Source organism: Bubalus bubalis, chromosome 8 (genome assembly GCF_019923935.1).
Source record: "Bubalus bubalis isolate 160015118507 breed Murrah chromosome 8, NDDB_SH_1, whole genome shotgun sequence".
Taxonomy (NCBI): domain Eukaryota; kingdom Metazoa; phylum Chordata; class Mammalia; order Artiodactyla; family Bovidae; genus Bubalus; species Bubalus bubalis.
The window spans coordinates 105,204,897-105,219,647 of record NC_059164.1 but is presented as its reverse complement, the minus strand read 5'-3'; the positions used below and the strand labels follow the sequence as shown (position 1 = coordinate 105,219,647).

General features: G+C 50.6%; 1 protein-coding gene and 4 gene segments (V, D, J or C); all 5 read right to left on the bottom strand.

Moving 5' to 3' along the window:
- Positions 1-446: 446 nt before the first annotated feature.
- Positions 447-1,267, bottom strand: LOC102400080. The segment is given in 2 exon segments: positions 447-969; positions 1,057-1,267. Coding segments are annotated over 2 exon segments (408 nt in total).
- Positions 1,268-1,722: 455 nt separating this feature from the next.
- Positions 1,723-3,320, bottom strand: LOC102399748. The segment is given in 2 exon segments: positions 1,723-2,798; positions 2,914-3,320. Coding segments are annotated over 2 exon segments (444 nt in total).
- Positions 3,321-7,736: 4,416 nt separating this feature from the next.
- LOC123334835 lies at positions 7,737-8,169 on the bottom strand. The segment is given in 1 exon segment: positions 7,737-8,169. A coding segment is annotated over 1 exon segment (357 nt).
- Positions 8,170-10,703: 2,534 nt separating this feature from the next.
- On the bottom strand, positions 10,704-11,814 carry LOC102398771. The segment is given in 2 exon segments: positions 10,704-11,462; positions 11,550-11,814. Coding segments are annotated over 2 exon segments (465 nt in total).
- A 339-nt stretch (positions 11,815-12,153) lies between these two features.
- Positions 12,154-13,578, bottom strand: LOC112586425 (T cell receptor beta variable 9; the record flags this gene model as incomplete). Its single annotated transcript, XM_044946387.2, has 2 exons — positions 12,154-13,310; positions 13,425-13,578. Coding segments are annotated over 2 exons (549 nt in total), but the record flags the coding sequence as incomplete, so codon positions are not given.
- Positions 13,579-14,751: the final 1,173 nt, after the last annotated feature.

Genomic DNA, 14,751 nt, shown 5'->3' with positions numbered 1-14,751 from the left:
GAAAGAGGGACAGGAAGGGAGAACACACACACCCAGCCTGTCTCTCCTCCTGGGAATGGACTCCCAAGGGACTTTGGCAGGTTTCCAATTAACTGAGGTTGTTTTCTCTTTGATGACCCCAAGAGCTTGCTCAAACACGCCCTCTTACATGTGGTTACAAAGCTCCCTGTGTCATGGGAAGGGACATGACCCAGATGAGGGCAGAGTTATATGTCTGGAGCAGAGAGGGCAGGGGAGCTTAAGCCAAGGCAGTAAAGGAGGAAAGACCTGCCCCTCTGGTGGGCAAGAGCAGGGAGCACTTGAGAGCTAGGCTGTGGGAGAAACTTCCAGACAGGCAGCAATGAGGTGCTGGGAGACACAAGAGGGTCTAGATATATCTGATTTACTAATATTTTGCCCTTCTGGAGTTCTTAAGCTGATGAGGAAGAGTCAGAACTAGTCAGAACTGGGTGCAGTCAGAACTGCATCCAGGGAGGATGCAAAGGAAAGACAGAGACTGATGGTGGACATGTGTCTCCGAGTCCCTGGGGTCAGATCCAGGCCTGTCCAGGTCACACATCCAGGGTCACAGTGCTGGCACGTGGTCTCCAGGGCCTTGAGGCTCCCGGTGCTAGGAGCCTGCACCTGGGACCCTGTCTTTTTGCCCAGAGAGCAGGTGGCTGTGCAGCGCCTTGGAATAACTGCTGGCACAGAAGTACACAGATGTCTGGGAGTGGTTGGCGGACACCAGCGTGAGAGGAAAGTTCTTTTTGCTTGATCTGGAGACACTGTACCCGTCGGGCGCATCTCCTTTCTCCGTGGTGGGAGGCCCAGCTGAGTAATAGATCAGCCTCAGCCCATGTCCTGGATCTTGTCTGTACCAGTACATATAATCGTGGTTCAGATGCTGAGTACATGTCAGTGTCGCGCTCTGTCCTCTCCTCACGACCTGGAATCTGGGGTCCTGAGTGACCCCAGCATGGACCGCCCCTGTGGAAAAGGAGGACCGATGCTGCAGTCACAGCGGACAGGCTTAGTGCTGGCACCTCGAAGGGGACCCTGCCCCCCAGGGCTCACCTGCCTGCAGGAGACAGAAGACCACACAGCCCAGGAGGCAGGGGCTCATGGCCGGGGTGGGGCAGGCGGAGGGCCCTCTGGTCTGAGTGTGGATGAGAGGGCGAGGGGCTCTGCAGAAGGGCTCTATCTCTGAGAGGTGACTGCCCCTGCCATACCCCAGAGCTAACCTGCCACTCAGGGGCCAAGCCCCTTCCCCCAGAGGCTCAAATCAGAAATGAACCTAAGAGAGCAGTTCACATATGACTGACCTAGGCAGCATATGAAAAAGCAGAGACATTGCTTTACCAACAAAGGTCCGCCTAATCAAAGGTATGGTTTCTCCAGTAGTCATATATGGATGTGAGAGTTGGACTATACAAAGAACTGATGCTTTTGATATGCGATGTTTGATAAGACCCCCGAGAGTCACTTGGACTGTAAGGAGATCCAAGCAGTCCATCCTAAAGGAAATCACTCCTGAATAGTCATTGGAAGGGCTGATGCTGAAGCTCAAACTCCAACATTTTGGCCACCTGATGGGAAGAACTGATGCATTTGAAAAGACCCTGATGCTGGGCCAGATTGAAGGCAGGAGGAGAAGGGGATGACAGAGGATGAGATGTTTGGATGGCATCACCATCTCAATGGATATGCGTTTGGGTAAACTCTGGGAGTTGGTGATGGACAGGGAGGCTGGAGTGCTGCGGTCCATGGGGTCGCACAGAGTCAGAGCGGACTGACTATCAACTTGACTCTGCCATGGGTATTTAGCTTTATTTTTCTGGATGCTCCTAAGGGGGTGTTTTTGGAAAAGTTAACATGTGAATAGGTATATTTTAATAATAGATTAGACTAATATTTTATGTCGTAAGCAGATGACCCTCCATAATGTAGGTGGGCTTCATGAAACCAGGTGAAGAGTTGACTAGACGAAAACACTGATCCTCCCCCAAGTAAGAGATAATTGTCAGCGATGGCCTTCACACTGGACCGATTGTTGTTCTGCTTTTGAAGTTAAACATCAGCTCCCCCTCAGTCTCTAGTAGCACCAGAACCACTTGCAGCTTTTGGACTTACCAGTCTTAACAACTATGTGAGAAAATTGCTTTAAAACATGTATGTGTATATGAATGTGTGTGTGTTTATGTGTATTATTTATTCTTTGTGGGGGAAAGTTTTATGGGGACAAAAACCACAGGTGATGAGGACTGACTTGAGTCAAATTCCTTGCTCTATAAGTAATGACATACAAGATCTGGGCAAGTCAGTTCCCCTCGTGTATAAACAGGTAAAATAATACTACCTAGAATGATGTTTGGGAGCATTAAAACACAGCAGAGGAAGACCGTCTGGGAGAGTCTATGGGATCTATCTAGGCCTGACAGGCAGGCAGTCACCCTCACAGCCACTTCCTGAGCTGGGGCAGGAGTGTTTTTGTCCCAAAGGCACCTGATCATGTAGGGCTGTGTCTCGGCTGCTGGCACAGAGATACATGGCTGAGTCCATCAGCTCCAAGGAGCTCAAGTTCAGCTCAGAGTGAAAGTCACTAAACTGTTTTCCTGAGAATCGATCCGGAAGCTGTGCTTCTCCACTCACATCCTGCCTGTAATACTGAACGAGGAACACATGGCCCTGGCCAGGGGCCTGTTGGTACCAGTACACGGAGAGGTGTCCAGAGACCGGGGAGCATCTCAGGGTCCCTAGCTGTCCTCTTGCTTTAATCAGGTATCTCGGGGTTTGGGTGACTCCAGAATCCACAAGGCCTGTGGGGGAAGAAGACTGGGGCTGAGAAAGAATGCGGGAGAGAACCCGATGTTGCATTGGATTCAGGCAGAGTCAGACCAGGAACATGGATTCACCCCTGTGGCAAGGACTCACCTGCTGCCAGGAGACACAGAGCCACACAGCAGACGGGGCTGCAGCCCATGGCAGGATGGGCAGAGCGGGGAGGCCTCTCCTTGCTCAGAGCTCTGCTTCTCTGAGAGCTGGGGTTCTGGGCCTCCTTCCTCTGACTGGAGGTGAGTCAGTGACATCACTGCTCTGATGTCACTGCCTCTGCTGGATCCAGGAATCTGACCTCTCATTCCAGGTCGCTGATCCAGGAACCCTGCTCTGTCCTGCAAAGTCTCTTAGATGTTGTGTGAGCTGGACTGCTGGTCTAGGCGAGGCTGAGTTTATGCCCGATACCCTTCCCCATGTCTCCTTTGCTTTTCTCTTCAGGCAGGTGTTTCTCTTTCCTACCACCTCCCAGCTCCATATCCTTCACTTTTCCTGCAACCTCAGGTTTCCCTCAGCACTGCATTGTTGAACTTCATGGCTCCCAGTTGGGACAGCAACCCTGCAAATTAGTGCCTGTCCTAGTAAGGCTTCTAGAGATAAGAACACCAAATAAAGCTTTCTCTTAAGCCTCCTGGACCCAGGCACTAGCTCTGTCTGCTTGCTCTGCCCCAGAAACTTGTGGAGTATGGCAGTTCCATAGCATCCCCATGTGGTCAATGCATGGAAACCAAGATTGTCTGCCCAGATTTAATAGTCATGGGATGTGTTCATATTAGAAAATATTTCACTGTTTGCCGAAAGAACTGTGTCTTTGCTTGCTTTGTTTTTCTAAAGAATACACACAAAATTAGAAGCACAAACACACTAAGCAGCCTGCCATAGCTGAATCATGATTTTGTATTTCAAGAGAAAAGAAGTGTGCTCATGCAGGAAATATTTAATACTTGACTTTTAGAATATTTTGATGAGAGAGATGCTACAAACTTCTATTAGTTTTTGTCGGTGGTAGTGTTGTTCAGTTGCTAACTCAAGTCTAACTCATTGAAAGTCCATGCATTGCAACGTACCAATCTCCCTTGTTCTTCACTATCTGCCACAGTTTGCTCAAATTCATGTCTGTTGAGTCAGTGATGCTATCTAACCACGTCTTGCTCTGCCACCCCCATCTCCTCTTGCTTTCAGGCTTTCCCAGCATCAGGGTCTAGGCTATTTAGATGCTACAGACAGGCCATGGTGGACAATACATACACACACAGCTTGTCTCTCCTCCTCAGGGACGGCCAAGGAATTTTGGATGATTAATATTTAACTGAGTTTGCATTCTCTTTGAGGACCCCAGAGGACCTACTCAAACACGCCCAGTTAGGGATCATTACAAGGGTCCTTGGGTGATGGGCAAGGACATGACCCAAATGAGGGAGGAGCAGCAAGGCTGAAGTAGAGAAGGGTGGGAACGAGGGCCAGGAAGGTGGGAGAGAAAGGCCCACATCTGGGGAAGTTGGACAAGAGTAGAGACCACTCAAGGGCCAGCCTGAGGGAGAACATTCCATTGTGACAGGCATTCAGTGCCCGTGGAGAGACAAGAGGGTCTAGATGTATCTCATTTCCCAACAACCTTCCCTTCTGGAGGCCTCATGTTCAGACAGATGACTAGCAGTCAGAGCTGGGAAGCATCTTTAGGCTCACGTGGCAGCTAGAGTGAAAAGACAGAGAGTGAGGGTGGACACATGTCCACGAGGCCCTGTTGTCAGGTCCGTGCCAGGAAGATCAAACATCGCTGGCTATGCTGCCAGTATGTGTCTGTGGGCTCCGAGTCTCCAGGTGCTAGGAGCCTGCAAGGGGCTCCCTGAGTTCGAGGCTGCGGGGCCCTCATCTGCTTTTTTGCACAGAAAGGAGGTGGCCGTGCAGCACCGTGGAGTAACTGCTGGCGCAGAAGTACACAGATGTCTGGGATTGGTGGCAGACTCCAGTGTGAGAAGAAAGTTCTCTGTGTTTGATCTAGAGACGCTGTACCCATTGGGCACGTCTCCTGGCTCGCTAGTGTGCGCACCATCAGAGTAATGGATCAGCCTCAGCCCGTGTCCCAGGTCTTGTCGGTACCAGTACATGCGGTTATGACCCAGATCCTGAGTACATGTCAGTGTCGCGCTCTGTCCTCTCCTCACAACCTGGAATCTGGGGTCCTGAGAGACACCAGCATGGACCGCCCCTGTGGAGAAGGAGGACCGATGCTGCAGTCACAGCGGACAGGCTTAGTGCTGGCACCCTGAAGGGGACCCTGCCTCCCAGGACTCACCTGCCTGCAGGAGACAGAAGACCACACAGCCCAGGAGGCAGGGGCTCATGGTGGAGGCGGGCAGGTGGAGGGCCCTCTGGAGTGTGTGTGGATGAGAGGGGAGAGGGGCTCTCCAGGGAGGCCTTCTGAGATGTCACTGTCCCTGCCAGGCCCGAAGCCAACCTGTCACTCAGGGGGCCACGCCCCTTCCCCCAGAGGCTCAAATCAGAAATGAACCTCAGAGATAAGTTCACAACCCGGAGCCCCATCCAGATCAATGGACATAAGCTGTACAAGTTGATGCAACTCTTCTGTAAAACTGATTAAATTTTGTGTGTGTTCTAGTCCAGAGGTAATCCACATTGATACGTGTATTACTTCTATTTATTTGCATGTATCTGTAGTTTATATCATGTGGAAATCCTTCTGGCTTCCTGTTGCCCTGTTTAACTCATGTGTCCCATTAGGACTTCAAGGTTCCATTTCTGCATAACTGACCACAGTCCTGAGATTGTCCCTCCACCTACCATGTTTCTCCAAGTCTCTGCTCCCAAACTCATTGCAGGCTCATCAACATTTGAGAAATCTGTTTCGTCTATTTCTAAGCGAATCACTGACAGACGGTCTGCCAGCCAAACGTGGGTACATATTCTTCATGTTCCCAGGAGGTCCTGCTTCCCATGTCAGTGCAGGGGAGGGAGCAACCAGAGCCCCCTCAAGACTGTGACCCACCTCTCTTGGTGGAGAGAAGCTGGGTGCCCAGCACAGGGTGATGTATTGGCACAAAGGAATTCAGATGTAGGAGGGACATGGTGGGAGGTGCAGATGTCAGGGCAAATGAAAACTGTTCTCTTTTTACTTGAGACATTCCTCAAAGACATCTCATAAGCTCCCACACTGTGTCCAGGACTCACCTGCTCCCAGGAGGCAGAGAGTCACACAGCAGAGGAGCCTGGAGCCCATGGCAGCATCAGGAACCCAGGACCACTGCTGGCTGGGGGCAGGTCTCCTGGGGTGAGTGGTGTAAAGTGCCGACCCTCCTGCTTCCCTGACTGGAGCATTTGCCTATGACGTCACTGCTCTGTGTCTCTGCCTGCTGCCCTTATCCCCTGGACCCTTTGTCAGGACCCAGGGCTGGCTCCTCTGTGCCCTTCTCTGTCCTGACCGCCCCTCAGCAAGGATGGGTGTGAGGGGAGCTTCGTCCCCTGGTTCCATGGGTCCACACACTCTTGTTCTGCTCTGTCTGACCCTGCCAGACATTCATCACCCAGCCCTCACCAGATACCCCAACTTCTCACCCTCCCCTTCCCATGCTGCTTCACAGATGGCCCCCTGGGCACATCCTGAGGCTCCAGGCACAACCCCTCTTCCCTGAGCACAGAGGAGTCTGTGCTGGCTCCATGTGTCCCAGGACCACTCAGGGAACTCAAACCTGCTCCCAGGTGCAGGCATGTAGCCAAGGTTCCCTTCAGCTTCCTTCTCCAGGTGACTCTCAACCCCTCCCAGGACACCCTGCTTACTATGGAAACACAGTGCCTCCTAGTGGCCGAAGGTCCATGGTCTCATGGATTTGCAGCCTCTGAAGCAAGGTTTCAAAAACTCCACACGCTGAACACACACACACACACACACACACACACAGATATCTGTTCTACTGCCTTCCTAGCCTGGCTGATTAGGGTTGATTTTCAAATCCACTCTTCGCCTCTAGAGATAGAAGACTGTATGATCTGACCGTTTTCCTAAGGAGGAAATAATTGCTTCACCACTACAATGATGGTAGTTAGTTAAAGATGAAAATATATGTCATAAAATAAATGCTCAGAGGACCTCAAGTAAATCTGCCTGCAAACATGTATTCATACCTACTTCTGATTAATCAGAGGCATATATTTTCAGATTTCCTATTTAAAGTAAGCATTATCAAATTCTAGATAATACATTCTTTCAATAATGAAGTTTTATAAATGTGGACTTAATTATTTCTGCACTTATAAAAGCCTGATATAATGGGGTGATGCAGGATATATTTTGACTGTGAGAAGATTTTGAAGAGGGAGCCAGGTGGTGCAAACCTGGCCTCGGTTAGGTGAGATGCTAAGGATGTTGGGGGGCAGGAGGGTTGAGAACACACAAAGACAATCTGTCCTCCTTCAGATGGGCTCACGTGAGTTTTTGATGATTTATAATTAACTAAAGTTTGTTTCTCTTCAATGACTCCTTACAGCTTGCTGAAAACAGACCACATGGAGTAGCCACTTTAAAAGCCTCCCTGTGACTTGGAAATGGTCCTGACCCAGATGAGGAAGGAGCTTGTGGCTGTGGTAGAGAGGGCAGGGGAGATGATGCAGGGAGGTGGGGGGAGGAATGTCCTGCCTGCCTGCGAAAGGTGGACAGAGCTGAGACCAGGTGAGAGTCAGCCTGCAGGAGAACCTTCCAGAAAGACAGAAATAAGTTGCCCAAGGTGAGACAAGAGTGTCTAGATGTATCTAATTTACAAACAACCTTCCCTCCTAGGTCTCAGGCTCAGGTGATGACTAGGAGTCAGAGCTGGGGAAGCATCTTCCTGGTTCACAGGGAGGATGCAGAGGAAAGACAGAGATCAATGGAGGACACATGGCCCCAAGGCCCGGGAGTGAGGCTCAGGCCAACCTAGTCCACACATCAGGGTCACACTGCAGGCACGTGGTCTGCAACCTCTGAGGCTTCCGATGCTCGGAGCCTGCACGTGGGCCACCTGTCTTTCTGCACAGAGAGGAGGTGGCCACGCAGCGCTGTGCAGTAACTGCTGCCACAGAAGTACACAGATGTCTGGGAGTGGTTGGCAGACTCCAACATGAGAGGGAAGTGCTCTGTGTTTGGTCTGGAGATGCTCCACCTGTCGGGCACGTCTTCTTTCTCCGGGGTGGGAGCAACAACTGAGTAGTGGATCAGCCTCAGCCCATGTCCCAGGTCTTGTCGGTACCAGTACTCGTGGTCATGACCCAGATCCTGAGTACATTTCAGTGTTGCACTCTGTTCTGTCATCACGACCGGGAATCTGGGGCCTGAGTGACACCAGAATAGACCGCCTCTGTGGACAAGGAGGACGGATGCTGCAGTCACAGCGGACAGGCTTAGTGCTGGCACCCCGAAGGGGACCCTGCCCCCCAGGACTCACCTGCCTGCAGGAGACAGAAGACCACACAGCCCAGGAGGCAGGAGCTCATGGCGGAGGCAGGTAGGCGGAGATCACTCTGGTGTGTGTGTAGATGAGAGGGGAGAGGGGCTCTCCAGGGAGTCCTTCTGAGATGTCACTGTCCCTGCCAGGCCCGAAGCCAACCTGTCACTCAGGGGGCCACGCCCCTTCCCCCAGAGGCTCAAATCAGAAATGAACCTCAGAGATAAGTTCACAACCCAGAGCCCCATCCAGATCAATGGACATAAGCTGTACAAGTTGATGCAACTCTTCTGTAAAACTGATTAAATTTTGTGTGTGTTCTAGTTCAGAGGTAATTCACATTGATACGTGTATTACTTCTATTTATTTGCATGTATCTGTAGTTTATATCATGTGGAAATCCTTCTGGCTTCCTGTTGCCCTGTTTAACTCATGTGTCCCATTAGGACTTCAAGGTTCCATTTCTGCATAACTGACCACAGTCCTGAGATTGTCCCTCCACCTACCATGTTTCTCCAAGTCTCTGCTCCCAAACTCATTGCAGGCTCATCAACATTTGAGAAATCTGTTTCGTCTATTTCTAATCAAATCACTGACAGACAGTCTGCCAGCCAAACGTGGGTACAGATTCTTCATGTTCCCAGGAGGCCCTGCTTCCCATGTCGGTGCAGGGGAGAGAGCAACCAGAGCCCCCTCAAGACTGTGACCCACCTCTCTTGGTGGAGAGAAGCTGGGTGCCCAGCACAGGGTGATGTATTGGCACAAAGGAATTCAGATGTAGGAGGGACATGGAGGGAGGTGCAGATGTCAGGGCAAATGAAAACTGTTCTCTTTTTACTTGAGACATTCCTCTCATGGGAATATCTCAGAAGCTCCCACACTGTGTCTAGGACTCACTTGCCTGCTAAAAGCAGAGACACACAGCAGAGGAGCCTGGAGCCCATGGCAGCATCAGGAACCCAAGAAAGACTACTGCTAGCTGGGGGCGGGGCTCCTGGATTGAGAGGATAAGTGCTGACCCTCCTGCTTCCCTGATTGGAGCATTTGCCTATTATGTCACTGCTCTCTGTCTCTGCAGGCTGCCCTTTTCCACTGGACCCCTTGGCAGGACCCAGGGCTGGTTCCTCTATGCCTTTCCTGTCCCACACAGCCCCTCAGCAAAGGGTGGGTGTGAGGTGAGCACTGTCCCCATGTCCCCATATGCCCATCACATGGCTTTTTTCTTCTCTTCCTGTTGCTGCCTGACACTCATCACCCAGCCCTCACCAGCCACACTAATCCCTCAGCCTCTGCTTCCCATGCTGCTCCAGGAGACACCCCCCTGAACACATCCTGAGGCTCGAGGAACGTCCCCAGTCCGCTGGGCAGTGAGGAGTCTGTGCTGGGTCCATGTGTCTGGACCACTCAGGGAACTCAAACCTGCTCCCTGATGCAGGCATGTAGCCAAGGTTCCCCTAAGCTGCCCTCTCCAGGGTGACTCTCAATCCCTCCCAGTACACCCTGCTTAACATGGGCCCACAGTGCCTCCTAGAGGCCCGTGGTCTCATGGATCTGTGCCTTCCATCTAAAACAAGAATACAAATTCCCCACACTCCACAGTTTCAACCTCTACACACACACACACACACACACACACACCCGCTTCATATGCTGCCTTCCCAGCATGGCTGAATTACGGTTGATCTTCAAGTCTAGTCTTAGCCTGTGGAGGTAAAACAGTGTATGATCAGACATTTCTACTAAGAAGGCAATAATTCCTGCACCACTCCAATGACAATAGTCAGCTAAAATGGAGTAATGTTGCTGCTGCTGCTGCTGCTGCTGCTAAGTCGCTACAGTTGTGTCCGATTCTGTGCGACCCCATAGATGGCAGCCCATCAGGCTCGTCCGTCCCTAGGATTCTCCAGACAAGAGTACAGGAGTGGGTTGCCAGTGCCTTCTCCGAAAATGGAGTAATAAAAATAAGTGCTCCATGATCTCAAATGAAGCCAGCCTGGACTCCTGTATTCCAGACCTCCTTTTGATTAAGCAGATCCATACATTTCCAGATTTCATATTTAAATTCAGCATTACCCAATTCTAGCAGGTGCATTTTATGAAGAGTTTTTATGTGCATTAACCTATTTATTTCCTATGAACTTGTAAAATCTTGATATAATAAGATACCATGAAGGAAATGTTTTGGACTTTGAGAAGATTTCTCTGAGGGAAATGGTAGAAACCTGGTCCAGGATAATAGAGATGCTAAGAAAGAGGTGCAGGAAGGGAGAACACACACACCCAGCCTGTCTCTCCTCCTGGGAATGGACTCCCAAGGGACTTTGGCTGCTTTCCAATTAACTGAGGTTGTTTTCTCTTTGATGACCCCAAGAGCTTGCTCAAACACGCCCGCTTACATGTGGTTACAAAGTTCCCTGTGTCAGGAAGGGACATGGCCCAGATGAGGGCAGAGCAGTGTGTCTGGAGCAGAGAGGGCAGGGGAGCTGAGGCCAAGGCAGTAAAGGGGGAAAGACCCGCCCCTCTGGTGGGCAAGAGCAGGGGGCACTTGAGAGCTAGGCTGTGGGAGAAGCTTCCAGACAGACAGCAATGAAGTGCTGGAAGAGACAAGAGGGTCTAGATATATCTGATTTACTAATATTTTGCCCTTCTGGAGGTCTTAAGCTGATGAGGAAGAGTCAGAACTAGTCAGAACTGGATGCTTTTCAAACTGCATCCAGGGAGGATGCAAAGGAAAGACAGAGATTGATGGTGGACATGTGTCTCCGAGTCCCTGGGGTCAGATCCAGGCCTGTTCATATCACACATCTGGGGTCACAGTGCTGGCACCTGGTCCCAGGGCTCTGAGGCTCCTGGTGCTAGGTGCCTGCACGTGGGACCCTGTCTTTTTGCACAGGGAGCAGGTGGCCATGCAGCGCTGTGAGTAACTGCTGGCACAGAAGTACACAGATGTCTGGGAGTGGTTGGCAGACTCCAGCGTGAGAGGAAAGCTATCTTTGCTTGATCTGGAGACGCTGTACCCGTCGGGCACGTCTCCTTTCTCCGTGCTGGAAGGTCGAGCTGAGTAATGGATCAGCCTCAGCCCGTGTCCCGGGTCTTGTCGGTACCAGCACATGTAGTTATGACCCAGATTCTGAGTACATGTCAGTGTCGTGTTCTGTCCTGTCCTCACGACCTGGAATCTGGGGTCCTGAGTGACCCCAGCATGGACCGCCCCTGTGGAGAAGGAGGACCGATGCTGCAGTCACAGCGGACAGGCTTAGTGCTGGCACCCCGAAGGGGACCCTGCCCCCCAGGACTCACCTGCCTGCAGGAGACAGAAGACCACACAACCCAGGAGGCAGAGGCTCATGGCCGGGGCGGGGCAGGCGGAGGGCTGTCTGGTCTGAGTGTGGATGAGAGGGCGAGGGGCTCTCCAGAGGGGCTCTCCCTCTGAGAGGTCACTGCCCCTGCCATACCCCAGAGCTAACCTGTAACTCAGGGCCACGCCTCTTCCCCTAGAGGCTCAAATCAGAAATGAACCTAAGTGAGCAGTTCACATATGACCGACCTAGGCAGCATATTAAAAAGCAGAGACATTACTTTACCAAAAAGGTCCATCTAGTCAAAGCTATGGTTTCTCCAGTAGTCATTTATGGATGTGAGAGTTGGACTATACAAAGAACTGATGCTTTTGAATTGTGATGTTTGAGAAGACTCCTGAGAGTCACTTGGACTGTAAGGAGATCCAAGCAGTCCATCCTAAAGGAAATCACTCCTGAATATTCATTGCAAGGGCTGATGCTGAAGCTCAAACTCCAACATTTTGGCCACCTGATGCGAAGAACTGATGCATTTGAAAAGACCCTGATGCTGGGCCGGATTCAAGGCAGGAGGAGAAGGGGATGACAGAGGATGAGATGTTTGAATGGCATCACCATCTCAATGGATATGCCTTTGGGTAAACCCAGGGAGTTGGTGATGGACAGGGAGGTTGGAGTGCTGGGGTCCAGGGGGTCACACAGAGTCAGACCCAACTGACTGTCAACTTGACTCTGCCGTGGATATTTAGCTTTATTTTTCTGGATGCTCCTAAGGGGGTGTTTCTGGAAAACTTAACATGTGAATAAGTATATTTTAATAATAGATTAGAGTAACCTTTTAGTTCATAAAGCAGATGACCCTCCATAATGTCAGTGGCCTTCATGACACCAAGTAAAGAGATGAATAGACGAAAACGTTGATCCTTCTCCAAGTAAGAGATAATTGTCAGCCGATGGCCTTCTCACTGGACCATTAGATCTTCTGCTTATGAACTTAAACATCAGCTCCCCCTCAGTCTCTAGTAGCACCAGACCCGCTTGCAGCTTTTGGACTTACCAGCCTTAACAACTATGTGAGCTAGTTGCTTTAAAACATGCATGTGAGTATGTGTGTGTATATGTTCATGTGTGTGTGTGTTTAAGTGTATTATTTATTCTATGTGGGGGACAGTTTTATAGGGGCAAAGACCACAAGTAATCAAGACAGACTTGAATCAAATTCCTTGATCTGAAAGTAATGCCATATAAGATGTGGACAAGTCAGTTCCCCTCCGATGTATAAACAGGTAAAATAATTCTTACCTAGAATGATCTTTGGAAGCATTAAAACACAGCAGAGGAAGTATGTCTGGGAGAGACTATCGGATCTATCTAGGCCTGACAGGCAGGCAGGCACTCTCAAAGCCAGTTCCTGAGCTGGGGCAGGAGTGTTTCTGTCTCAGAGGCACCTGATCATGCAGGGCTGTGTCTTGGCTGCTGGCACAGAGATACACGGCTGAGTCTGTCAGCTCCAAGGAGCTCAAGTTCAGCTCAGAGTGAAAGTCACTAAACTGTTTTCCTGAGAATCGATCCGGAAGCTGTGCTTCTCCACTCACATCCTGCCTGTAATACTGAACGAGGAACACAGGGCCCTGGCCCAGGGCCTGTTGGTACCAGTACACGGAGAGGTGTCCAGAGATCGGGGAGCATCTCAGGGCCCCTCGCTGTCCTCTTGCTTTAATCAGGTATCTCGGGGTTTGGGTGACTCCAGAATCCACAAGGCCTGTGGGGGAAGAAGACTGGGGCTGAGAAAGAATGTGGGAGAGAACCCGATGGTGCCTTGCATTCAGGCAGAGTCAGACCAGGAACACGGATTCCCCCCGTGCCAAGGACCCACCTGCTGCCAGGAGACACAGAGCCATACAGCAGACAGGGCTCCAGCCCACGGCAGGAGGGGCACAGCTGGGAGGCGTCTCCTTGCTCAGAGCTCTGCTTCTCTGAGAGCTGGGGTTCTGGGCCTTCTTCCTCTGAATGGAGGTGAGGCAGTGACGTCACCGATCTGATGTCATTGCCTCTGCTGGTTCCAAGGAATCTGACCTATCATTCCAGGTTGCTGATCCAGGAACCCTGCTCTGTCCTGCAAAGTCTCTTAGATGTCGTGTGAGCTGGACTGCTGGTCTAGGCGAGGCTGGGTTTCTGCCCGACGCCCTTCCCCATGGCTCCTTCGCTTTTCTCTTCAGGCAGGTGTTGCTGTTTTCTGTTTCTCTTTCCTACCACCTCCTAGTTCCATACCCTTCACTTTTGCTGCAACCTCAGAGGCTCCCTCAGCACTGCATAGTTGAAGATCATGGCTCCCAGCTGGGACAGCAAGCCTGCAAATTAGTGCCTATGCTAGTAAGGCTTCTAGAGATAAGAACACCAAATAAAGCTTTCTCTTAAGCCTCCTGGTCCCAGGCACTAGGTCTGTCTGCTTGCTCTGCCCAGAAACCTGTGGAGTTTCTCAGCTGCACAGCGTCCCCATGTGCTCTATGGGTGGAAATCAAGACTGTCTGCCCAGTTTTAATAGTCATGGAATGTGTTCATATTAGAAAATATTTTACTGTTTGCCGATTGAACTGTGTTTTTCCTTGTTTTGTTTTTCTAAAGAACACACACATAATTAGAAACACAAACACACACACCAGCCTGCCATAGCTGATTCATGATTTTGTATTTCAAGAGAAAAGAAATGTGCTCATGCAAGAAATATTTAATACTTGGCTTTTAGAAGATTGTGGTGAGGGAGATGCTACAAACGGGTTAGGTTTTGTCGGTGGTGGTGTTGTTCTTCAGCGGCTAACTTGAGTCCAACTCATTAAAACCACATGCATTGCAGCATCCCAGGCTCCCCTGTATTCACTATCTCCCACAGTTTGCACAAATTCATGTCTGTTAGTCGGTGATGCTATCTAACCACCTTGTTCTCTGCCACCCCCTTCTCCTCTTGCTTTCAGTCTTCCCAGCATCAGGGTCTAAGCAATTTAGATGCTAAAGACAGGCAATGGTGGAGAATACATACACACTCAGCTTGTCTCTCCTCCTCAGGGACGACCAAGGAATTGTGGATGATTAATATTTAACTGAGGTTGCATTCTCTTTGAGGACCCCAGAGAACATACTCAAACAGGCCCATTTAGGGATCATTACAAGGTTCCCTGGGTGATGGGCAAGGACATGACCCAAAT